We start from the raw sequence: 27,009 nt of genomic DNA, 5'->3' as shown, positions 1-27,009 counted from the left end.
GGTTACTGAGGGTCTTTCCCATAGAAGCGTGCAAGTGTGTGTGTGCATGTGTGTGTTTCCGACTCAAGAGAGTCAGGCGAGGCTCCAAAGCCCTCCGCCTCATTTATCAATCAATAATGTTTGTTTACAGCGAGCAGGCGCTTTGGAGCACCAGCATGAAAGCATGGCGTCATCACACTTTGCGGCCATGTCCGACTAACTAATGAAGAAAGAGGCCATTTGTTTAGAGATTTGGTGTCATCTGTCCACGTGGTTGAAATTGTTCAAGGGGTGCTGAAGATTGTTAAAATAAGCCTTCAATGGCTGCTTCAAACCAAAATGGCGGCCAACGGTGAAGCATTTTGCAAGGGGACGGGCGCATGCTGAAGATTACTCGGTCGGGCCTTCCGTGCGTGTGTGCGTGAGCCTGTGGTGCGAAGCCGGCTGTCTCCTCTCACATTAGCCTTTACATTAAAGGCAGTCAGGTGGAAAATGAGTGCGGACCTGAGCCACCCCGTCCACCCACCTGGCCCACAGCCAGGGGATGAGGAGGGGCTTTAAGAGGATGAAGCGTGGATGGGGGGGGAAGAAAGTGCATTGACTTTTTTTTTTTTCCTTCAGTATGTCTATCCTTGCAGATCAAAAATGGTCAATACGTCTTTTGCATGAGGTGGACGGTCACCTTTCAAATACCCGTGACGGAATTAAAATGGGATATTAATAATTAAAATCCTATTAGAGTAAATTTTTCATGAACGGGAATTAAAATGCTCTTCCTCATGAAAAACTAAAATCTTAAATTGCATGTTGGCCGGGGGGGGTTCTTCACGCCACACTGATGCCAAATTGTCTTTGTTGTTGGGTTAGTAAAATGTGAATTCCAGTTTTTATTTTTCCCCCCCAAAGGTATTTCTCTGAATGGACCTTGAAGATACAGTTGAGCATTTTACGATTGGTTGACTGAAGATAAATTGTCTTTGGTGGAAGTTATGAATGTTTAGAAGAAAAAACCCCACATTTGTTTCTTAGATATTTGTTATAATTTTAAGAGTCTTCAATTAATAAATTGTTCTGGTTTAAAAAAAAAAGCATATTTGGTTCATAAATTTGTATAATGTTAGATCGGCAGAGCAAAAGTCTTTGTTTTAAATATTTTTAAGTATTTTATATTTTAAAAAACTGACGACACAAAATCATCTCTGATGTTAACAAAAACACACTGATGATATTTTAGAGTGCAACACATTCAGTTATCATTGAGGTTTTCAATCTATCTTTGATGTCTTTAAAGAAAAAAAAAAGCTTCAAGTTGTAAGAGAGCATTTTTTATTATCGGTGCTATTTACACAAATAGTACAAGCCTTCAATCATGCACACGCACATGAGGTGGGCATTCCGTCGTTGGACGAGAAAGTTCCAAAAATGCCCAATTAAGCAGTGAAAGTGAAGCTTTCCACTCACATCCAATCTACCTGCAGCACGTCAAAAAGTTCTACTTGAAACTTTTGCTTACCTCAACCATGCAGTGTTGCATTATTGCAGAAAAGTCCAATCCTGGTGCATTCAAGTGCACGCGCCCTCCGTGGTTTTCTTCATCATTAGCACCTGCCTGCTCTTTTTTTCTTCTTCTTCTGGGTTTTAGTGGGTGGCAAACAACATCTGATGAATTAGTGCCATCTTCTGAAATGGAATGTAAATTGAATGTGACGTGGATGACTCGACAGCGGTGGGTGGACGAGTGGCCATTGACGGACTGGGAGGTTCGTGTGCACTTTGACCCGGTTAGTGACCCTGACAGATTCAAATCCACTTCCGGCAGTGCTTAATCCGATATTCTGGGAACTTTCTCGTCGTTCGTCAGCAAAATGAGCGTCCGCCAGTTATGAACAAGCTTGAAATAATGATTGATGGGTACCCAGGCCACGGACGAATCAGAAACTAGAAAAAAAATTGTCAATTGCCCACCTCTGGCCAACACACACACATCCGTCCACTCATGACGTTTACAAGTATTTTGGAGTCCAACATAAAAACCAAAACCAAAAACAATGCTTTCTTTCTGGAAATGATGTCATAATAATACCGGACACTAGGGGGCGCTTTAGGCCCGGTGGCGGCAGAGGTGTTTTATTTTGGGAGGGGGGGGGGTGTTGCCGGGTGAGGAGGTAGGGGAGGGGGTGCTGTGGGGGTGCTGCCCGCCACAGATGTTGTGTGGCCCCTCTTTTGTTTGCTCCCTTTAAGAGGCAGGAGACCTCAGCTGTTGAAGGAGATTCTCTATTATGGCTTCAGTGTGCTTTTGAAAATCATTTCCATTAAAACATGTCTTGTGAAAAAGGGAGCACGACAAAGGGAAGGTCGGCCGGAGGCGCGCGCGCGGACACAACAATCAACGCCGCCTCTGTGTCTGTGTGTGTGTGGGAAGAAAGGTGCAGACGCCCTTGTTTTAACATATGATCATCATGTTGTGGATGGAGTGGCACCAAAGTAGAAAGGGGGCGCAGGGGGGGTGGGGGGGGGCAGCCTTTTCATTCAAATTATCGCCCGCACTCATTTGTTCCATCTCAATGTCAGGCGGGCGGCCATTCCCCGCATTGGTCGGAAAATTCTCATTTCCAATTGCTGACTTAAAAGTGACCCGGATTGGGTGAACATAGCAAATCCAAAGGCCGTTTTTTTTTTTTGACCCAGCACGTTGTCAAGGTCAAGTTTTTGATCCAGCAAAAATGACCCACACTGATGAGTTAAAGCTACCAAGAAATGGGCTACCAGGTTATTATTGTAGCTTTTGATTTGAAAACAACTAATTTTATTAGCAACATTTTCTAAGAAAAGAAGCAACTGTATACTGTATATGCTGCATACATACAGACGCAGGGGGCGGGGTAACCACAATATCAACCCTGAGCCGGCCGGGTAGTGTCCAATATTTTCCCGAGAATGTTACACTCAATTTACTTCAATTTCAGTATGCAAAAAAAACAGCAACCTGCTCAAATCCAGTGGTCAACGCATTTTCCGGCTCAAAATAACGTTTGGTTGGTTGCTTCCAGGGAGTCGTCGCACTTGTGGTGCATAACCCAAATCAAATCCTCCATAAATCAGTTTTTGGAAATGATGGAAGATGACTTTTGGGATCCTAGTTTGTGGCATATTGTCCAACCTAAGGTCTGGGGGCCAAGTCTGGACTGCTACATCATTTTTTTTGTGGCCCTCCAAAGCAAATAAAGTGCGTTTACTTCAGATTTGCTGCAAAATAGATTTGGTCTTGTTCATTTTGGCTGTTAATTGGTCTCCAAGTTGCAATTTCCCTCAAGTATCAACGACTTGCAGCGCTTTCGCTATTTGGGGCTCTGTTTGAGTTTGTCAGAAATAGCCGTGATCAACTCTAACTATGTTTGTGTGCCGTGAGATTTTGCCGATCTAAAATACGTGCCTACGAGGTACGGATGACAGGAAGGGGATAGGGTTGAAGTCGACTTGCCCTCGACGTGTGCAGCCGCTGCGGCTACGAGGACTCCGGGGCCAATACAAGCGGGCAGCTCCAACTTAGCGGCTACAAAAGGTGACGGCTCGCTTTCAAACGCAAGAAACCAACTTGACGTAAAGAAAAAGTTCCTTTGGCGTTGTTGTGTCGACTGCGTTTTTTTTTTTTTTTTTTTTGTGGCAGCATGTGTGCAGGACGGACTCAATCAAAGTCTTTATTGTAAATAATTCAAGTCCAGTATTCCAAGAAAGCTCGCCACGACTTGTCTCTACACTTCTAAGAGAGAGTCCAGCGGTGGGTGAAAAGCCGTCCGTTAGCGGCAAACGCTCACAGGTCTCTTGGCGGCTGGCTTCACCAGGCCGCAGCCTCGCCCATCTCGGGGCCTTGGTGGGACATGGGGGCGCTGTAGCTGGAGTTACTGGCCAGGGAGAAAGGAGGACTGGGCCCGCCCCCGTAGGCCTCCCCCGGCCCGGGCTGCAGGGAGCCCGGCTCGGGACTGGGCGTCTCGGCGTGCGAGATCATGTCCGTGAACCTTTGGTCGTCCGAGGGGAGGTGGCCCGAGCCCTCCATGGCCCCGGGCCCCGAGCCCAGGATGTAGGGGGACTCGGCGGGGGACTGGGCTTGCGAGGACGGGGGGCCGTGCGGGAAGAAGTCGTAGTTAGTTGCTGGTCCGTAGTAGTCCCCTTGGTACTCTAGGGGAGAAGACAACACGCGTTAGCAACGACCTCAAAGACATCGGCAAGGATGTTTTCATCTGTGACGTTATTCTGACTTAAGCGCTTTTGGTTATGATGTCATAGATGTGGTGCTCAATGAAATTGCTGCCAAGGCCGTAAGACAAGAAGTTGTCTGTAAATAATATTGCTGTCAGTGTGGCGACGGCATCATTAGCATTGTGGACGAAGACGTGGTCGTTCACATGTCGTCACTGACTAGTCGCCAATGTTGTCCAAGATGTGGTCGTCTTCTGTCCGTTACGTGTCCTTGCCCGCTGTCTAGTCATCCACATCCCATCCATCTGTCCATTCGTCCTTCATCATCAAAGCACTGATGGGCTATTCCTCATCCATCCGCTAACTAGCCGCCATCCCTCCATCTGTCTGTTTCCCTCTGACGTCAACACTTGACACCAAATATTCAAAACGCAGACGTCTCAGCATGGACGGAGTAGTATTCTTTCAAATCACACCCAAAGCCACCACACACACACACGCACACACACGCGTGCAGCCTCAGGCTCGACTTGGACTGAACTCAGTTTTTTTCTTCTTTCTTAATTTTTCACACTGCAACAGTTGATTGAAAAGGTGTTTGAATGGAAATAATGTACCCCCGAGTCTGTTGCTTGGAGCGACCTTGGGAACAGGCAACGAACGGGCTTGTGTTGCAGGCACTGTGCAAAGGGGACTGCGCACACACACACGTATAAAGCCGGTCTAAGCGGCACCACAAAGGGGCCTGAAAAGCGGCGGGTGAAGAAAGCGAGAGAGCCAAAAGCGGGAGACCAAGGTTTTGTCTTCACTATACGCATGCAAACACATTGAAGACTTGAAATCGGCTTCGGTGTTTACAAAAACGCCTACGTTAGGTTCATTGAGGGCTAAAATCTGTCTTTGATGTTTACACACATTGTTTTTGTTGTTTACAGATACGGGACATTAGGGTCGCTCCGAGGCTATTGACAAATAAACGGCGATCGTGATGTGTAACGAAAAGTACGGTAAATTCATCAAAGACCGTCTCATCTTTGATGTTAGCATAAAGTGGTACGCTAAGCCATCCGTCGTTCCCGCCCTGGGCCGAGACTGAAAACGCTCGCCAAATCCGAGCGAGGGAGCGAGCGGCGTCCAAAGCAGTTTCCGGCGGATTTGTTTACAAAGAGACTGATTGGAATAAACGGTTTCATCCTCTCAGCCATGACAGGTGACAGCGACAAAGAGCTAAAGAGGTTTTTCGGGTGACGACGGAGGTAGCGCCTGCGACTCGGCAGCCACGTTGTCACAAGCGTTTTTTTGTTTTGTTTTTGCTTTTGGAAAAGAAGCGCCACTGACCCCCATAGTAGCCGTAGGCAGCGGGTCCCAAAATGTCCGGGTCCTCCAGCCGCCCCCCCAGGGTCCTCATCCTCCTCGGGCCCCGGAAGAAGGCGTGTCTGCGAGCCCCCAAAGCGCTCAGCTGCTTCATCCGTCGTTCCTTGGATCTTCGGTTCTGGAACCAGACCTGCCCAAAAAAAAAATCACACGTTCTTTAATGATTGCACCATCTGTGATTTGGATCAAAATGATGCTATTTATTGACCTAAAATGCTAAAAACCTTTGCTAACTTTGACGCAGGAGAGGATCATTTCTACTTCTTCAGCATGAATAGGCAAAATCGCCTTTGATATTTCTCAAAACACCTCTAAATTATTTTGGATGTTTCCGAAACACGCGCATTCGCATCATAGTAAACGCTAAATTGTCTTTGATGTTTACTAAATTGTGTTGGAACTCATTTTCATTTTACCCCGTAAAAAAAAAAAAAAAAATTGCCTTTTAAAAAAAGATGAATGCATTTGAATGATTTCCAAAAATTTGCAAACAGTGTCTTGTTTTGGCCAGTGCTGCAGAATCACACATGTGCACAGCAGCCAGCCAGTGCCGCTGTCATGCATGTTAACAAAACGCACACACACACACTCACACACATGCAAAGGGCTGCACACCGAGGCAACACCTGCTTATTGAGAACAATCGGCGACGTGTTGGGTACATTTTTATGGAAATGCTCTCGCTCCCCTCGAGAGAGATCCCACACACACACACACACACTGGGGGAGCGTTGCTATTTAACACAAGCAGCGAGGCCCAAACGCAGCCTCCATTTTGGCTCGGTTCACCCCACACGCACACACACACAGGAGGACCATGGCGTGAACACACTGATGGATGCAAGCACGGATGGATGGAGATGCACACACACGCGCACACATATAAGATGTGTGTGTGTGGATGCTGCACAGAGGTGGGAAAAAAAGGAGGGTGGTGAGGGGGGGGCATATGTAAATCTGTGAAATCAGCGATAATCACAGCCAGCGCACAAAAAGCCACATCACACTTGGCAGAGATGGCGCTAATCATCCTGACATTGTGCATGCGCGTGTGTGAGTGAGTGTGTGTGTGTGGAAATACGCACGCACGCACGCACGCAGGCAGGCAGGGACGCAGGAGGGGTTCCCGCATGCGTGCGGTGGCCCCTCAGCTAAAACAAGACCACCACCTATGACTAATTTCACGGCTGTGTGACTGAAACAAACATTAAAAAACACACACACGCGCGCGGGCTCGTTGTGTTGTGATTGTGTGTTTTTGTCTCGCTGGTGCGTCGATGTTAATTGGGAAAAGGAAATGGAATGCCTGCAGACATGGCGGAAAGACGGAACAATGCAATGTGTTTTTGCAAAAGGTCACAAAGGAGTTTTCATCAAAAGAACACGGCGAAAACATTCGCTCGCAAATGGCTTCTCTCTCTTTTTTTTTTTCAGCACAAGTATTGGGACGCCGCAGCTGATGATGTCATTTAGTAGCAACGTCATTTAGGAGCAACTGCTTTGAATTAAAAAAAAAAAAAATCTCATTGTGTTTTTAATGATTTCATTTAACGACACAATTAATTCAAAGAGCCTGCAAGGACATTTTGTTAAACTCATTCCTAATCAATTATTAATTAGAAGCCGTTGGGTTTTTTTTGCGCCAAAAGTGACACTTTTCACTTTGAAAACTCGTGAGAGCACCATTTCTCTCCATTTAATTTAAAACAAGACAATACTTTTATTTTTTATTTGATGTGTACACCAGGTGGCGCTACTTTTTCCTGTCCAAAGCACGAATCAAAATTCCTTTGCGAGGTATATATATATATATATAATTTGGGCGATTTTAAAACCTTTCAACTTCCATATTTTTAAACTTGGGTATTACTTAAAAAGAGAACATGATTTGTTTCAATTCTATTCAAAGCACGAGGCGGACTTGTCGCATTTCACACCATTTTCTATAAAGTGTGTTTATGTTAATAAAAAAAAAGTGCATGTGAATAACAACTTCAGCTAGAAACATAATAATAAATATGAACCCATTATTATTCGTAACACACCCCGACAGCGACCTTTAAACAAAATAAAATAAAATAAAATGCCACCGCTCGTCTCGTCTTACCTGTATGACGCGCATGTTGAGGCCGGTCTCCTGCGCCAGCTGCTCCCGGATGTGTCGCGTGGGCTTGGGCGTGGCCACGAAGGCGGCCTTGAGGGTCTCCAGCTGCTTGGCCTTGATGGTGGTGCGCGGGCCCCGCCGCTTGGCACCCGAGTTCTGCTCCTCGTTCTCGATATTATTGGTCTCCTTGTCCGACGACGTGCAGTTGTCCGCCTCCTTCAGCTCGTCTTGCAGCAAGCCGCCGTCCTGCACGTCCGGTGACAGGCTCCGGTCCGTGCACGACGACACTGCGACGACGGAGATGCGGCTTTTAATCACAGTCGCTGACAAAAAGAAGAATCTTCGTTTTCTATTTGACTGATTATTTTCTCAGGAATAGCAAGCGAATGTGGATTTATTTTATGTCGTAATAAATAAATGTAATCATTTTCTGTGCGCGCGCGCGTGTCGGGACGTTGGGTGCTCGCTTAATAACAATAGTTGGCGACGCGTAACGACAATAAAAATAGTTCTTAGAGGTGGGAAAAAAGCGCACAAATAAACATTTGTGTAATTTGTCAACGATAAATAAAGGTTCTACATTGCACCCAAATGTAGTTTTATTATTATTTAGCTTGGCTTTTGGTATACGTGCCAGATCCGTATGGGCCCTAAATTGTATATCATTTTGAGAACATTCATTAGAAAAAAAAAAACACAATAAATTTTTTTCACTGCATGCTAATATTGTATTTGATCAAATAATCATTCCGTAAAGTTCGGCCAAAGTGTTGATGAAGCTCACTTTCGTACCTGAGTTGAGGCTGACCTCCTTGATGGTGGCCGAGCTCAGGTAGTCTTCTTTGCACACAAACTTGTTCTCGTCGATGACGTAGAGCTCCTCGCCGGTGGACAGCTGCTTGTGGCACACCATGCAGGTGAAGCAGTTGAGGTGGAACACCTTGCTGCGCGCTTTGCGCACCAGGTCGCTGGGCGAGATGCCCTGCAGGCAGCCGGCGCACTTGGTACCGAACCGCCTGCGTGCGCGCGCGCATATGCACACACGGGGGAGGGGAGGGGGAAGAAGAAGAAGAAAAAAAAAACATTTGCAAGAGAGTCAACACAAACCAGGATTTGTTTTAGTCTTTGTTTGCGTCGCCGTTTGTTTGCTAGTTCGCGGGATTATGCAAAGGGCGCAAAAGCGCTCGCAGGAGAGCTTCGCGGGAGGCAGCAGGCGGAGGCCGAGCGAGAAAACGGCGCAATAGCGAGGCGGCTTCGGACATTTGCGCTTAACAATGCAATGGAAAGGACTTTTTCATTTGTCCACGAGTAAACGAAACTGAAAGAAAAATGTTTTTTCCATTTTGGGGTATTTGAACAGACGAAACGCAAATTAGACAAACAAATAAGGAAAAATCACCCTTCTACGTTGTTATTTGAAATATGTTGTTAAAGTACTCATCATTTTGCTCTGTGCAAGCACGAGAAAATACTTCCAAATACTTGCAGGGGATATTGATAGAAAAATATCACAATTTCGAATCAGCCCAATAACGTTATTAAAACAACATCGTAGTATATACACGAATATAAAACAAATACGTCATAAATAATAATAATAATATTACTTTTGGGAAAAATCCATCCTGGACCTGGTAATGAACCCACGCGAAACACATTAGTGGCAATCAGCACATTGTAGCCAAGGATATGAGACAGGATTAGGCAGAGTGGGATGTATTTTAGGCGTGGAAATCTTCTCTTAATCCATATAAGACGTGTGTAGGAGGACTTTCAAGCCCACCCCCCCCCCCCCAAAAAAAAAGCCCTAAATTGTGATCACCTGGCAGCAAAAAAAATAAATAAACAAAGAAGCTGTTTTGCAGCTGTTTCAGAGGCACCTGAAAGGAGGTGACATGCATGGGGAGGGTAACCCCCCCCATGGCCATCTATTGTTTTAAGACTAATGTGGGGGCCCTGGTATCAGTCCCCGCTCTCGCCTTTCTCATGCATGCCCGCCTGTGACTGCCCTGCGTGTCCACTCTGCACAACAATTGGACACATTAGCGTGATTAGTCGTGGCGGCCGCTAATGGGGCGCTCATTTGCATACGCGCAGGTACGCCGGGACGAGCCCCAACCAACCAACCAAGCAACTACTCACTCGCTCACTCAGTCCCAATCATTGACGTTTTTGTTAGAGTATTCGCGGGAGGGTGCGATTCGCGAAGCTTTCCCAAAAAAAAAAAAAAGAAGCTGCTTACTGGCTCATTTGAATAATTCAAAGCAGAATACACACGGCTGCACGAGAGTATTATTTTCAAAATAGAAAAAGTCATTATATAAATTAAAATATTCCATTTTGCTTTAATTAGGATTATGTTTGAAAGCTGCTTATATGAGCTTTTTTGGGCTGACTAAAAACGAGAACACGGCGAAGTGCACGTATAGGATTTTATTTTTAAATCTAATGAGCAAACGATTTGGCTTTATGATTATTTTATCAAATGGGTTTCGTGGCTTGTTTGACACGTGCTTTTTAAAAATAGCAAAGCAATTACGTGAAATAAAACAGACAGCTAACGAGTTTGCTGTATTTTTTATGAGCTTGTTTGTTAACGCCAGAACACTCAGGGCTTAATGCGTCTGTCTCAAATTGTAGATATAATCACGTGTCTTTCAAACCGTCACATTGAATTCGTATTTCTTTTTTCTAGGCTGATTACGTTCTTATTTGTCACAGTAATGCAACGTCGCACAACACTACTGGGTATTTTTAACAGGAAAAGAATAACGATTAAAATTGAAATTGTCAGCCAAAATATATTGGCTTGAATTATATCCATTTTTTAAATGATCGTTATATTACTAATATTCGACTTTGATTGTTTGCTTTTTCAAATATTCTTTGACGACTTTGAATGACTAAAGCCAGAATACACATCTCTTTCTGCACGTGCATTTTTATCATTCGTTTTGAATTACGCACAAAACAAATTTGCCGAAGCACTAACACTTATTTTTACACAAATAACGCGCGTTTTTTTTATTTTTATTTGTACACTATGTAAATATTGACTATAAAGTCAACAGGGGGCCACTTATTTCTCCAAACAAGCAAAGTAGCAACAAATACGGCGCACAATAATAACAACAAAACTAATAGGACGACCGGATGCTGCTGCTTTTTTTTTTTCCCTTTCTTTTTTTGTGGTTCCGTTATTGTGATCCCTACCGGAAGAAGTCCACCTTGCAGTAGAGCTTTCCGTCCCGCGAGAAGCACTTGTCGGTCAGCTTGCAGTTGCACTCGCAGCACTGCACGCATTTGGCGTGCCAAGCCCGGTCCAGCACGTTGAGCAGGAACCGGTCTAGGATGGGCCGCTCACAGCCGGCACAGTGGACCATCATGTCTGCGGCCCGCGGCGCGCCTTGCACGGCCGACCTCCCCCTTCCAAAGACTGGCTCGGCAGGCCTCTCCACACGGAACCACGTCTTGGGTCCTCCACCCCACCCACCGCCCTCGATGCCTTTCTCCTCTCGCGTGGGCTGCCGAAAAAAAAGTCCCGGTACCGACTTGATTCTGGGTGCTATATCCACAATCCGAACTTGCTTGTTTGGTGTTCTGCCCGGATCAGGCGCGCGCACCTGACTTGTTCAAAAATCACATCAAGAAGAATATCCTGCAAAAGTGCGCATGCTCGTGGATTTTTCTTTGAAAAAAAAAAAAAATGATTTTTTGGGGGGCCCCCCAGGTGGTGTTCCACGCGTATCCTGCGGGCTCCTCGCCACCTTCGCGTCCCTGCGGCCGCCTGTCACGCGCTGTGGACAAGCAAGGCACCCGTCGCCGCCGCGGCCGCCATCAGCCGTGCACCAACCATCCCCGCGAACGCACATTGGCTGACGCGCGCCTTAATTCCCTCGCAGGGAGAGCCAATCAGAGCGATGCTGCGGTTGTCATGGATACCGAGCTCACCGCTTCTCCAGTGGACCTGGATGTCAAGCTGGGCGCAACCCAGCCAGGCCCAAAATTGCTATTGCGGCCTTTTCCGACCACTATGCTCGTCTTTTTCCTTCGTTTATATGTCACTTTTACAGGAATGAATTTCTTGCTGTGAAGTTTCACAGTGGACAAGTGAAAAGCTGACACAATGTCGTGACTGATGGACAAATAAAAAGTGGACACAAATACAGTATCGTCACTCAATACAGTGGGTGACAATTTGTTATACACTGCCCCCCACTGGTCAGTCCTTGGAGGTACAGAAAGTAAACGGGATTATGTTTGGGACCACACGTGGTTAGTTTACTCTAATGCACTTTGTGGATGGAATAACTTTATACTTCCATCTACTCCAAGTGTACAAAAATATATTTTTTTAAGAAAATGGGACGACTGTAGTGATTGATGACGATTGTGCATGTGTTTGACATTATTGACACACGTGAAAGGTCTGAAAGTGAGGCCGAAGAAGTTTGCCAATTGCACTCGCACACATGCATGTGAATGTGAGAATGGGAGGGGGAGCGGGGGGTCTTTTCACATGCACAACACTATTTACAGGAAAATGCCACGGATTAGTCAGCAGCTTCATCAATAAAAGGGGAGAGGCCGGCCGGGGGCCAGTTCGAGAGGCCAATCTCAATATTTACAGAGCGGAGGCTTTTTTTTTTTTGCAAGCTGCACCTGCATGCGTAAAGCTTTGACTCACTTCCGCGACAGTCAAGACGTCAAAAAAAGTTTTTTTTTTAATCACTTCCAATGTTGACATGTTGGAAGGAGCTTTCAGAGCACCAAGTCAAGAAAGTCGAAAAAAAAAATCAATACTGCAGTCAACTTAAATTATAATTGCACGAAATACAACCACCAGATTTCATTTCTATCTTGCCATTGATCGTTTTCCTTTAGCAAAGATCCTCGCCTAACATTCTTTTTTTTTTACTTCACCGCACATTTCTTTTCCACTCGTCCACCAGCCCAAAACAGAACGATTGCGCAACTCAAATTGGCAGAACAGAACGTCCAAAATACTTGCACAATTGAAAAATGAAATCGATATGTTTTGTTTAGATTTGCTTTTGAGTTTCACATCGAAAAATGGAAAATGGATTGAGAAATGCATTCCACTCATTCATGGCGGTTCATTTTGACCTAAAAATTAAAAAAGGAAATAAGTGAAAAATATTACAACTCGTACTGTGAATGGCAAATGAAAATCTGCCGCCCTAGCTATGAACTGTTGTAGCTCGAAAAAAAATATTATTAAAAGGGAAAGCTTGTTGACATTTGGGTTGGAATGGCCGTTACCTGCAGCGCACAAAAGGAAACGACAAGACTTCAGAGGAGCCTGCGTCGCTCACGTTGGACCCTCCACGAGAATCACTTGAAGTCTTTGCCTTCGTCTTGCCGTCACAATTGTCCAACGTGAGGCCTTCGGAGGCCACTGAAATTTAGAAAAAAACAAAAAAACAAAGCAGATCAGGAAAAAGCTCTTGAAGCTGGTTAGGTACATCAGGAGGAGAACCACACAAAAAAGTCATCATTTGTTTAATAACTCAGCTCCACAAGGTCAGAGCTCATTTCATTGAACAAAATAACATTTTGTGAACATGTACAAGTCTCAAGAAACACACTTGAAAAGACACAGGAAGTCAGCCATTTTGGTTTAAGGCCACCATTTTAGGTTCTTGAAAGCTTCTTGAAAGAGTAACTTGGACCGGAGACAAATCCCAAGCTTGTACGCAACACGGATGAACAAAGCTTAAGTGCAAAGAGTTGTTTGTTTGTTTGTTTGTCCAAACAGCTGACTGTCGTTCCCTTTTTGCTTTGCCCAAATTTGCGGTGGCAACCATCGAGACGTGCACGAGCGGCGGCCGTGCACGCCGGCGACCACCTTCAGGGCACCTCTTTTGGCAGGGCCGCTCCCAAGGGAGAGGTTAGCGTGATGGATGTCTGATTGGTAGCCCTCCCCCGGGGCCTCCCTCGCCGTCACCTCTCCGCGCTCTGAATTAAAAGGCCGTTTGTCTCCTGCGAGTCCTCAGCTGTAGAGCGCCGGCCGGCAATTTCACAGCACTCAGAGAGGGAGCGGGAGAAGGGGGGGGGAGGGGGGGAGGCCATTACACGGGAGCTTGTCAGGGGAGCCATCAGAACCCGGACACGCCTGAGGGACTCTCTCTTTGCCGCCTCCTCCTCTTCCTCCTCTCGCTCACCTCCATCCCCGCCGGAGGCGAGCGACCTCGGCGAAAAACACATAAATATTCAAGGCCCGCGCCGTGCGTGCGCACGCGCTGGCTCGGATACAGCGAGCGGGCGGGCGGGCGGACGGCGCCACCTCGCTCTCTCGTTAACACCCAAATCAGGAGCGCGTGGAAAGCGGCGGGTCCGTCGTTAACGGCGGCGACATTGCCTTTGCCGGCCTCGCAACTGCACGTGCGTATCGCTTGATTGGAACATTTGTCATGAGGGCGGCCGGGCCGAGCCGAGCCGAGCCGAGCCGAGCCGAGCCGGGCCGGGCCGGGCCGGGCCGGGCCGGCGAGCTGCCTTTCACTCATTCATTTGAATAAGAATGTGCTGATTCGGCAAAGTTTGGGAGGTCTAACAAGATTTGTTTGGACTTTTAGCAAGGTGTGCGTGGGCATGGGTTTCTTCACTCATTCAAATATCGGGGTGGCTGCAGCCCTTTGACCCCCCCCGGAAAAACCTGCCATTGCATTACATGTAAGTTGATGTGCAAGATGCTAAGATGTGCTAAAATGACATTTTTAGGATCAATTTGACCTTGACAAGGAATAGAAAGAGGACATTTTTTATCCCCAATTCAATATTGCTGCTATTGTAGCTGTCTTTGCATATCGTTAGCATAGTCAACAGAAAATTCCAACGTGATTGGACCCATCCAGGTCACGCTAATCCCTAAAGGTCGAATTGAGGCAACCGGACTCTCGTTGTTTGTTGACAGAGCCCCAGATGGCCCCCAGGACCATAGTTTGGACACCCCAGGCTTTTGAGAAAAGTTCAGTGAAGTCTTGCTCGCAGTATGAAAACCCTTTTCGTTGCTGGTTTGAACTGCATAACTGGAGTAGGTGACAAATTAACTTTGTGCCTGGCAATTTTTTTTTCTCCTTACTGATCTAATTTCATTCATTCCATTTTAGAAATAAATCCTGTAGGGAATAAAAAAACACAACGGGCATATCGACTTCTGATTCCTACGCACGTGCTCACTTGAGGCTGCCGTGTGAACAGCTAATTGGCGCTTTATTTAGCAAGATTCACAAGGATCTGCAGGTTTGATCCCCCCCAGGAGTGAAAAAAAGCAAGCCCACCCACCTCACCTGCAACACACACACATCAGGTGCGCGTAGTCAGTCACTCTTGTGACTGAATGGCTCTCACGTGCGTGCTATAATGAGGACGCTCACCTTGCACTACGCGGGCCTTCTAATGAGGTAATGAAGGAGGAGCTACTTGGCCACCTTTGGCCTCACCTACTCTATTAATCAGAACGGGGTCACACGCCAACCAGCCAGCCAGCCAGCCAGCCAGCCAGCCAGCCAGCTCGTCAGCCTGCCCGCCCGCCAGCCTCCCCCATCTGCCCGTGCTAATGGAGAACAGGCAGTGCTAAGAAGACAAAATGGAGCAGGAGGAAGATGGCAACAGCAGCAGGTATGATTTTTTTTTTCAGTTTTCCACAAAATTCACTTTACGAAAGGAAGTTAACAAGGCAAGAACAAAGTCCGTTTTTACTTGTGTGTGTGTCTTAAGTTGTGATACAAAAAGGTCAACCTGGCTTTGCCAATGAATCATTTGCCACAAAAAGGCTCCAATCATTCCAAAGAAGAGTAAGGAAATTTCCCAAATTCCCCCAACAACATGTAAATATATTCCTGCAAGTCTGATGTTTAATACGGTATAGCAAAGCCTTTCGGCCATCTTGTGAGAGCTCATCGGGGTGCGGCAAAGGAGAGAAGGGGGAAAGAAAAAATAATCTGAAGCGCGTATGTGTCGTCAGCGTCACGGCCACGGCGGCCACTTGAATTAGCAGCGGCGGATTATGGGCCGAGAGCCTCATTAATCTGGCCGACAAACACGGGCCGCTGAGGATATTTGCACCCCGAAATTGAAAAGATTAAGTCCGATTTGGCCGTGACTGGCAGGCCCCCGCGTGCACGCCGCTGTTCAATATTCATGGACGGCCAAATGCGCGCGCGCAGGCAGGTGAGGTGACCAAGTGTTGTCTGCATCAACACACACACAGCAGAAGGTTTTGGCACAAGACTGCACAGCCATCTCCAGGCGCCATTTCACTACTTTTAGCAGTCTTTCTTTGTGCCCCAAGTAGGCGCACTTAAATCCAGAATGCAAGTACTTTTGCTTCCTCTGCTATTCATACAGCAGCAGCATTACCGGAATGGACAGAGCTGATTTAGCCGCCTCCAGCCTGGCCCGTGCAGGCGCTATCGCTAATGTTTCCCCTTCTGCAGGAGATCAATATGTTTGGAAGCAGACAAACAGCCAGGCAGCCCCCATCTAACATCTCCCCCCCCCCCCCCCTCCACACACGCACTCACGCTCCCCCGACCCCCCCCCCCCCATCACAGCAGACCACCGCTGGAGGCCTTGACAGCCAGCACACAAGCAGCCAAGCAAACAAGCCACCATGCCTCTCCAGAGTCAACAGCGCACACTATCAAGTGCGCCATGTATCGCCATATGCGCCTTGGCGGCGGGGGGTTGCTATCATCGCACCGTCGGCTCGGGCGTCCAATCGGGCCAGCGCGGGGAGGGCGCGACGAGAAAACGCAGCGCCACTCCAGGACGGCGTTTACGGCTGACATAAGCCTGGGTAAACAACCGTACACAGCGCAGACAGCGCAAACGCGCCCGAGCCAGACTAAACCAACAAGCGGGACCCCTGGGGGGGACCCTCACTCCCTTCCTCGATTCATCATCTATTCCGAACCTTATTTGAAGCTTTTTCATATTGAAAAGCTGGGAGGCGAGAAATAATGTTAGCTTTCCTCCTCGCGTTGTTAATTTTTAAAAATGTTTGTTTTGGGAAATAATATGAGATGAAAGCCATCTATAAACAGGGGCTGGGGACAAATGAGAAAAAAACATTTGGAACATTTGTTCAGGAATATTACATTGAGTCCAAGTAAATAGCGTGGCACCGTCTAGTGGTTGGTGGTGGAATTACACCCAAAATAAACAGAAGGCGGGCCAAAATAGAGTTAGACGGTACACTTGTGACGGAGCCGCATCCCAAACTTCAAGATGTAAACAAAAGACACACACGTGATGACATCAGGCCACGCAGGGGTGGCCCGACCAATCCGCCGCAGCGTCCCGAAAGGTCGTATGTAAACATCACAGCGCATTAGCGCCCGCGCGGGCCATCAGCTGACCTGAAAGCTTAAATGAGGATAAATGAGAACGGGGGCGCTAACAATCGAGTGATCGAACGCCTGCTCCTCCCGCTCTCGGCGAAAAAAAAAAAAAAAAAAAAAAACGCCTGGTGAGAGATCGTGTGTGTGTCGTGAAGCAGATGTGTGCAAAATGTGCTCACGGTGTGTGTGTGTGTGTGTGGACATTTCTGTGTGGCGGAGATAAGGGATCCCTATCAGCCGCATCGGGGAGGGGGCTTAAGATCCCGATGGGCGTGAGGAGAGAATGAGTTTTCCTCGCCACTCTGCATATTCCAGGATTACACCGCACCTTTCGATACGCTCCGGCTCAGCCGAGCCGCGCCTTCGGGCGACACGCGTGTAGATTATTGAAATACGCTGTCGCGAGGCGCCGAGGAACGAAAAGCCACACCGCCAGCGCGGCGAATGAAACACAGTGCGCTCGGATCAACCTGATAGGATTTCTTTGTTGGGAAAGAACGGCAATCTTTTTCAAAAATTAAAGCCAAAACCAATGACACCATCAAACGTCTGAGAAAATCAAACGTGTTGAGGATGCTAGGTCGGAGAAGCCAACTGGCGCTAAAGTCGCAATACAAATGGATGGGATTCTTTATTTACGTCAGGATTTAGATTCCAAAAATAAATTGTCTTATTGATACAAATATTGAAGATGATCAAGTTCAAGACAGTTTGGACTTTTCGAACCAACTAACAAGTCATATGAAGGAAGTGAAGTAGCCCAACCAACGGTCGGTGGGCTTTGGGCCCGCTTGGCCTGGTCTGGTCTGGTCCCCCCCGCCCCCGGTGGCCACCCTGTTGAGCGCGAGCAGCCTCTGGCTAATTACGTCCTTTTTCAAATGCAAAGCAGCGGCAGAAAGTGAGATGATTTCTGGGCCGGCGCTTTGGGGAAGAGGCGAGCGAGGGGAGCCTGAATGGAAGAAAGAGGTGACTTTCTTTGCGCGCTTGGCGGGGACCTTTGAAGTCGGCCACGGCGGCGGGAGGGAGGGAAGGGAGGGGGGGGGCCGGGATCTTGGATGTCTCCTCTACTCCCAGAGAAGATCGTGTTAACGAGATGGCCTCTAAAGACGAATTAAATGGTGGGAGAAAAGAAACACGATCGGGCCCGGCCCTACTTAGAGCCGCCCTCCTTTCAGCGCCGCCTGAATTCCTCAGCTCGGCTCTTTGGAGGGCCTGGAGTGTGGGGGTCCAAATGTGTGCGCCGAGGGGTCACCCGTCCTTTAGTCACACATCCCGGCGCCTGAATGGCGAGGTCGGGGACTTACACGGCGATGGCGGGTCAGAAGTGGCGAGGATTACACGTCGGTTCTAAGCCGCCCGCACGCCAGTGTTTTCATGTTGCTTGTTTGGCGGCCAAGAAAAGGGGAGGCGGCGGCGGCGGCGGGAATTAGCCCAAAACCCGGGAGATGAATGGCCATCGCATTCGCACCTCTCGTTGGCTGTTTTTCAGGACGCGCACCGCACCCCCCCTCGGCAAAAACACAGCTCTCATTTGTTGCGGCGTTGAAAGCGCGTTAGGGTCGCCTTTGTGCGCACAAAAGCCGCCTCCCCTCGTGGCTTTCACGCCCCTGCTGGAGCAACAAGGGGATTTACGTCGCCCCCTCGCCTTTGATTGGAGAGTTGTGCTTCTCTTTCTTGATTAATCAACTGAGTCCGGCACCTCCACGGTTCCTCCCCCCAAAAGCGTAAGCGCCAGCTAACACCTTCAAGTTCTAGCTTGTGCGTTTCATATCGCAAACGCGCATAAACTAAACAGCTCAGTCAAAATGTGGTTTGGCCCTTGAGAGCCGCCGTACTTTTGGGCTTATGTCGCTATTGGTACACACGTGACGAAAAGTGAGGAAAAGAACATCGCCGGCGTGTCAAAGGCTTTTTATGAAGCATCGAGCGAGATCAATTCGGCGCAAATACGGCAATGAAAGAACATGTGGAAATAGTTTTGCTATCAGCTTGGCGGCTTTTGATGGGTCCCATGTGGGGTTTTCATTGAGCGTTCTCCACTGACAAGTGCCTTTGGTTGAAGGGAGGGGGGGGGGGGGGGGGGGGGGGGCGGACTAGTGATAAACTGGTAGATGGGGGTGCGCCAAGCGGCGCCGATAAATCAAGTTCCGGGGCTAATCTATTTAGCACGCTCGCGCTATTATCCCGTGGCAGAAACAGCTAATTAATGAAGTCATTCCACAATGAAGAGGTTTGGAACGAGCCCATTTAAGATGATTACGGCGAGGGGGACAACAAGCGGTCCCTTCCCAAAATGCAGAGCCCAAAACGCGTCCAGACAAACGCCATCAGTTGAGGCAACACGACTATACAACGCAGATGCTAACATTAGCCTAGCCCACTGCACTGGGTGTTTCTTTCCTCGCTCAGACACGGTTGGAAACGGAATTGTTGTTCGGATTTCGGGCTCTCGATGCTCCGCTCTCGCTTTTTTCCCCAACTCGTTCCCCGACCAAGTCCCAGCAAGAATTATTGTCGCTTTTCCTTTGTCTCCTCCGTTGCACCGAGGCTGTCACAGTTTTCCGCTAAACGTTCTATTTTGAAAAAGGAGCTCCCGCAAATCGAGGCGAAGCGAGCTGAGCCGGTTACTGCTGACATTCTGCTCCCATTTCTAAAAATAATGAATAAAAAAGAAAAATCCCAATTGGCAAAAAGTACTAAATGATGTGCGAGAGGCTACAAGCTAAAAAAAGAACGGCACGGCTCCTCTCAGCCACGAGGGATGAGGCGCTGGTGAAGAATTAAAGAAGAAGAAGGGGAAAGAAAAACGCCACCACAGAAGGAGGTTAATTAGCTTGGCAGCCGCGGATGGCGGCGATAGCAGCGCATAAACAATTATTCCTTCGCTTGTATTTGATTAAAACAACGCAGCAAGTTTTATTCCGGAATATGCCTTTGACCTCCTCCTGAGTGTGTTTTAGAAAGACAATTATAAGAAGATTGACACGCGCAACTTGACGGCTAAATATGAAGAGTAGAACTTCCGATGTTGAGATCTTTTTCTTTTTTTATAATTAGCGTAAAAGTTCTCCGTTTTCAAACACCTGAATGAATGGGAACGTTTGGTGTACCTAATGTCGTGTCCGCACCGAGATGAGTCGACGACGGTCGCCCGCTCGGCTCGGCCGTCGCAGTGTGGGAACGACCTGGCCGAAGAAAGAAAGAAAGAAAAAAAAAGAAGTCATCACGAGCGAGTCACTGATGGGGTTTTTGTCTCCTCAAGCTTTTTTTTTTTTTTTTCTTTCTTCCTCCGTCTCAGACGACTCAATCCACTCCATCAGATCACAGCTCATCCCCGCAAATCCTCCCCTTTCTCAATCCCGCGTCGGCACACAAGGCCTCCTTTCAGCCGCCGTGTTCCTGGAGGTGGCCTCATTAGCCCGAGATGTTTTGTTTGTTTGTTCCTCTCTTAAAAGAGCTCAATTGAGCAGCAGGCAGCAAAGCCCCCAAAAAGAAGGCCGAGGTGGAGGTGGGGGTGCTGGCGTGGGGTGACATAGAGCTCAGGACCCCAGCGTGTCCTTATAGTTGCGGAAAAAGTGTGAAAATCAAGGCGCAGCATTAGCAAGTAGCGAACAAGCAAGTTGTTTACATTTGGTGTTTGTGTGTCGGCAACAAAAAGGCTCCTTGCCCACATGTGAGGGCATCACAGTGCTTGGATTTTTCTTTTTACCTCATATTTAATCGATTTTTTATTTACTTTATTTTTTATTTAATTTATTTTATAAGTAGAATTTTCCTAGTCTCTCCATTTTAATTTGTTTACTTCACTTTCACTGCCTAAAACGGAAAACAAATTTACGTGCTTTATACTCTTAGCTTGTTTTTTTTTTTTTCAATTTCAGCGGATGAAGAAAAAAAAAAACAGGCAAGTGGAGTGAGGTCAAGTCGACCACGCTCGTGGCCTTGGCTGAAATAAGGCAGATGTTCCCCACACAAGTATCTGTCCTTCTATTGAAGTATATTATGAGTACCTTTGCGACATCTGGCAATCAGACAATATCTGGAAAATAAAAAAATATATCCTGGAAATGTCTCAAATGAGCCTGCAAACCTAAAAACAAATGGCATGACATCATGCGATTTATTTACTAGTGCTAAATGTCACCTTCCTATTTCGTCCTCACCATTTTGTATTCTTCGTAAGACGTCTAAGAAACAAAACATCCCGCTAGAATATTTTCCCGCGGGGCAAGTCAAGCGATTCCAACGGTCCCGCAGACGCAAACGCACGGCGAAGGGCCGATTAATTATCGGGTTGCTTTTAAATCTGGCGGAAGGACAGCCGGCTGTCGCCGCCGAACGCTTTTGTAATTAAAAGGAGCTGAGCTACGGCGACGGCGGAAAAGGCCACACATCAGACGCCGGCCGGACTCCGGCCCGCTTCTACGCGGCCCCCCCCCACCCCTCCACCCCGGCACGCTTCCACGCGGCGAGGAACATCAGGCAGGCCGCGCCATTAAGTTGATTGCGCAGATGCGTTTATTCGCTCAGAGTTGTAAAGATTACTGGACGATTCTGCGGCAGAAGTACGGCTACTGCCTTTTAATGTGCACTTAGCCGGCTGATTTAATGACTGGCTGTCGCTTGGCGTTTGGCCCGCCGCCGCCGCTGGGACAGCTAGCGGACACTTTATTAGGTACACCTGCGACCCGATCAAATATAGAAATATAAATATTTACTCATTCCAAAGCGCTGCGGGAATGGATTCGATGACACTGAAATGAAAAAGTTGGGGCACTTTTTGAGGCTGATATGTCGTCAAATTCCAATTCATTGAAAAAAAAATACAAAATGAATCAAATCCCTTTTTTTTTTTGGTCCCTTAACAAAAAAGATATTAATGACGAGCAGGTCGTTTGACAATTTTACAGCCTGCCGTTAGTATTTGTTTGGGACAAAAGTAAAAAAGAAATGTTTGGCCATTTGATAAAAGAGGGTCATTGTTTTTACGTGGTTTGTTATTTGAGTGAGGGCGACTACTTTTACGTTGCTTCAGGCTGGAGTGTGATTTTATTGGAAAGGCTCACTATGGTATAAAAGGCAATGGAAGACTTTCGCAGACTCCAAAAATGAATTTTGAAGCAGAACGGAGCGTAGACGGACGCGTCTCAATTGATTTGATAGAACTGCAGACATTGTCTACCTCCCTGGGCAATGACAACGGGATTTTAGGGAGGGGAGGGGGGAGGGTTGTAAAAAAAGATTTTTTTTGGTGTGCATTTTCTTGCTTTCACTGCTCTTCTTCTTCAAACAAAGTTCCTCGCTCGCTCGCTCGCTCGCGCCTGCGTTTCTCTCCTTCCCTATCTCCTTTCGCCTGCCTGCTGCCTGCTTGCACACCTCCATCCCACCTTTTTTTTTTTTGCTCCTATCGCCGCCTCCTCCTCTGTACTTTCTTCTCCATCCATCTCCTCCTCCTCCTCCTCCTCCCTCCCTGCACCCGGCTAGCACCTCGCTCCACTCCATTTTTTTCTGCACATGCGATTTGCCTAACAATAAGTGGCTCTGCCCAAGGTCAGATAAGAGAAGCACAGCCCAGGAAGCCACAGCCACTGTTTCTTTCATCCCCTTTTTTTTTTTACCCCCCCTCCCTCCCTCTCTCGCTCGCTCGCCCCCCTCACGGCTTGCGAATTATCTCGGCAGCACATAATAATAATTACTGAGGACGGCAACAGCGAGATAAGGGCGAGGCAGCTGAAAGAGAGAGAGAGAGAGAGAGAGAGAGAGAGAGAGAGAGAGAGAGAGAGAGAGAGAGAGAGAGAGAGAGAGAGAGAGAGAGAGAGAATGAAGGAGGGAGGGAGGAGGACAGGTTCGAAAAACTGAGCAAAAAAATAAAAAGAAGGAAAGGAAAGGGGGCGAGAGAGAGAGAGAAAGAGAGGGAAAAAAGTGACGGAATGACGGCAAGCAAGCAACAGCCAGTCAAGCACTGGATTTGGAATTAGCGCCCAGCGGTTCTTTGAAACGACGCTGAGGAGAAATGTTGCAAACTTGCACAACATATTAAAGTTGCGCAAAAAAAATCTCATCTTGTCTCAACGAAAAAAAAAAATTAAGTTTGGTGGAAGTGCGACGAAACCTGTAATGCAACTTGAAAAGTGAAAGTGAATTCAGAGCGACTGAAACACAAATTTATGGTTATTGCAAGAAATGGGAAGACGATTGTTGAACTGCAATACCTTTTAAAAATAAACACTGGAACATTTACGTTTGTCTTCTTTTCATGAAATTTCATCAAAGCATTTTTTTTTATAATTAGTCAACAAGACAGTATGACAAAGTTTGTTCTTTTGAGGATTTTGCAGGATTTCAAAGCAAAAAAAAAATGATTTTTTTGTGGCAGTACAAAAGATTGAAGAATGTTCCAATTTTCGCGCAAATGCACTAGGACCAAAAATTCATATTTGGGGGTTAGTAAATGAAAGAATGGTCATGGAAATAGATAGGAGGCTGTGAAAAAGCCCTTTTACCTTGAATATAGTACAATTACAGCTGTATAAACAGAATCAACCAAAGAAATAAATATATTTAAAAAGAAATAAAATGAAATAGACTGCGACCAATAACGTTTGGGGAGGCGATGGGACTGAAAATGCGTCGTTCCTTTGTGCTTGAATGAATGACTTCACTAACAATAGTGCCACAAATGTAAAAGGAAGCCATGACAAAGCCATTTAGGAGGATTTCACACAAAAACAACAGTCCGACAAACGCTGTGACAAAGCCTGTTCAGGTGACTATTTAGGAGGATTTCATACGCACAAAAAAAAAAGAAAGAAAGAAAAAAAGCCGCGCCTTCACCCCAAACGTCACCCTGAGCTCCAACATGAAAAAAAAGGTGGGCCTTTTGAGAAAAAAAAATAAATAAAAATGCAAGCTCCAGTTTGGAATGACAAGAAGAAAAGTTGTTTACTCACATCGCAGGCGGGAGTCGCATCACTTCCTGGCGGGATGCGACCAATGGCAGCGCAATTTAATTTCTGAAAAAAAAATGAAAGTGATTGGAAGCAATTACTGTGTAATAGGACGCAGCGTAATTGGATATTAAGTGCAACAACGGCTGCACAAAGTCGCCTAGTTTCCTTTCATTTTGAGGAAAGCAACGTTTTTTTGTTTCCCGACTCCCGCCGCGATGAAAGTCGACGCTAAATAACGGAAATTGCTTTTTCTCTTCGTTAATGCCGCCGTGTGGCTCGCTGGCGTTTTTGCACCTGAGACAAGTCGCTCGCGTCGGAGTGCTTCTCGGCGGGCGGCAAATTGTCACTTTGCCGCCACGCCGAGCGCACCCCCACAAAAAAAAAAAAAAAATTATTGGAGGAAGCTCATTTGTTCCTTGATGACTTGCTTTTACAAGCGCGCAAACATGATGTGCTGGGATGGCGCCAGACGCACGCCGGCACGCTGGGTGTGTTCTCCGAACAATTTAGTACCATTTCATACCAAAAAAGAAAGCAGAGAGGGAACGCTCAACTCGAGAAGTTTTCTTTTTTAACATTGCAGAAAAGCAATACAAGACAGCAACGCACACACAGGTGCACAGATTGACAACCCCCCGCCCCCCGTTAAGAAAAAAAAAAAAAAAACAGCAAGCGTGTCAGTCGGCAGCTCGCCAGCCACCTGACCCTTGAACTCTATATCTGAGGTTGCACGGTAAGCTGGCGTAGCCTCAACCTACCGATGCTTCTCTCCACCTCCCCCCCCCAACGCACCCACACAATCACCCCCCCCCCCCAAACCCCCAGAGGACCCGCTATCAGCCGGCCCGAGCACTTCTGCAGAGGCCTGATATCCAGGCTGGATTGAGAGTGGGGTGGGGGAGTTGGGGGGGGGGGTTATATTGTGATGGGGGGGTTGTGATTTACAGCGCGAGACGACGCGGGAATAAGAATGAGCCTCGCTTGCGTATTTGTGTTGGATGTCTTTGAACGCAGCACCCCCTCCCCGTCCCCCCCCCGCCTCCTCCTCCTCCCCCTCCTCTCTCGGCCTGCGTGTCGTGATGACTATCAGCAATGTATTATTACTTCAAACTGTGGCAGATTAGCCCCCCCATCCCTTCCTCCTCACCCCCCCAATCGTCTTCTTGGTCCTTACATCCAGCAGCACCCCCCCCCCTCCTCCCCCATCACTCCCTCAGAGTGCCGCTTGCCGTAAAGCCATTCTGGCCTCCTCTTATCTCCCGACTCAGGCCCTGTCACTCGGCTGACCCGTGAACTCAGCATCCTGAGTGAGGGAGGTGGGGGCAGGGCAGGAGGTTGGAGAGGATGAGGAGCAGGTGGAGGATGGGAGAGGACGTGGGAGGAGGAGCTCAGAAGAAGGATGAGGAGGAAGGTTGCAGACCCCGAGAGGAGATGGGGGAGCACGGAAGGTGAGATGGAGGAAGGATGAGGAGCAATGCTTGACGGGCGCTTCGTTAGCATCGGCGCTAACGTTAGAGAAGGCCCGTCCGACGGCGCCTTATCTGACCGTTTGCTGCCTGTTAACCCTTCCCCAAAAAAATGGTCGCAACGATGACAAGCCAGAGTGAACTTCTTATGCATTAGCGCGTGGTGTCAACGCCCTGCCGGGGCGCGATAGCCGCCTTATCGCTCGCCGCGCCTGATAAGACGCAACACGCTGCCGTCGCTGCACACGGAGAGGGCGGGCGATGAAGGCGAATGTTTTTTTTTCTCCCCATCACTCACTCTCCCTTTTCTCACCCTCATTTGCATTTGCCTCTATTCCATTTGCCACTGTCCTCTGGGCCAGCAGCCTCCGCCCCCCTCCCCTCCCTCTTCTGAGGAGCTGCGAGGTCACGAGGGAGACAATGCAAACACGGGCCGTGTGAATGGCGGCCGGGAAGAGGACAGCTGTTGGAGATGACAGCGATGGCTGTTAAAACGCAATCTGTCTCTCTTTGCCGGCCGGCCAGGCGGGCCGCCCGCCCGGCCGCCCTGTTGCCGTGGCGGCGCAGCCTCCTCCTCCTCCTCACGTGGAATATCGCGCCTCAAGAAATTGAATATGGCCACTTTTCACACACCCAAATCAGATTTGATGCTTGTATTAATGAGACTTGTTTCCTGGCAACTATACGGCTTCTTTGCTCACATTATCGCTTTTTTTTTCTTGCAAGATATTTTTATTAAATCTTTGTAAATTGTTTTCTGTCAGTATTAGTTTTTTTTCTCAATGACTTACATGCGAAAAATTATTTCTCCAAATATTGCAATCAACTCCCCGATTACTGCATAAAATGAACTTTTTTTCTGAATATTACTGCAATTTATTTCAGACCATTACACCTCGTTTCCTTGCAAAAAAAAAAGAATATTATCCCTTTCTTTCTCCTATTGACCCCATTTTTTTCTTGCAACTCCTCATGATATTAAGCCGTATTTGTCTTGCCTAAAAAGACCGACTTTTCCTCAGACAGGGTCAAATCAAATAAAAAGTAATTATATTTAAAAATGCCAAAGTATCGCAACCCTGCTTTTTAACGCAGCCTGTCGAGGCAGATGGCGGGCGGCCCACCCGCAGCTCGCCGTTTGCGTTTTTCCATTAAAAAATTCTTCGCTCACGTGCGTGCCCGCGGGCGACCCGTCGTCTTGTTTGCGGCGCGGTCCAGAAACTGGCTGGGAAAAGTGCTCGGGGACAAACTTTTAGCATTTGGAAGGAAAAGTAGGTTAAAGTGACTTTGCGCGGAAACAAACCTGACGACACATTATTGAGCGCAAGTGTCGTTCGTATCTGCCCTCTCAGGCAGACGCGGTCAAATGTATTTATTCATTTTTATTTCAGCAAATCAATACTTGTGTCCAAACTTTCATTCCTTTAAAGCTTGGGAAGAAATGTTCTCTCATATCTTGTGTCAAGCTCCGCCCCTCTGTGCAGCATTATGTCACCTCAAGATTGAAACTCTGGATGTATTATTTTAATAATAATAATAATAACACTGCTTATTTGACGGCAGGATAAATGTTT

The 27,009-nt window shown here is 47.4% G+C and overlaps 1 protein-coding gene across 17 annotated transcripts in view; it reads right to left on the bottom strand.

The window, feature by feature from the left end:
• Window positions 1-1,282: 1,282 nt before the first annotated feature.
• The window catches only part of lhx5 (LIM homeobox 5), a 34,197-nt gene continuing 8,470 nt past the window's right edge, over window positions 1,283-27,009 (bottom strand). For 9 of the 17 annotated variants that reach the window (XM_049737377.1, XM_049737391.1, XM_049737384.1 and 6 more), the window contains 7 exons: window positions 23,970-24,032; window positions 20,130-20,204; window positions 10,868-13,073; window positions 8,447-8,670; window positions 7,658-7,977; window positions 5,515-5,680; window positions 1,283-4,155 (listed from right to left, as the gene is read on the bottom strand). In XM_049737377.1, the coding sequence (XP_049593334.1) occupies window positions 3,815-4,155; window positions 5,515-5,680; window positions 7,658-7,977; window positions 8,447-8,670; window positions 10,868-11,040 (1,224 nt within the window). In that variant the 5' untranslated portion in view covers window positions 11,041-13,073; window positions 20,130-20,204; window positions 23,970-24,032 and the 3' untranslated portion in view covers window positions 1,283-3,814. The other 8 variants (XM_049737389.1, XM_049737393.1, XM_049737378.1 and 5 more) reach the window with 7 other exon arrangements.

This window comes from Syngnathus scovelli, chromosome 13 (assembly GCF_024217435.2).
Source record: "Syngnathus scovelli strain Florida chromosome 13, RoL_Ssco_1.2, whole genome shotgun sequence".
Classification (NCBI taxonomy): Eukaryota; Metazoa; Chordata; class Actinopteri; order Syngnathiformes; family Syngnathidae; genus Syngnathus; species Syngnathus scovelli.
Note: the sequence above shows the minus strand (reverse complement) of the source record. Positions and strands in the feature narration are given on the sequence as shown.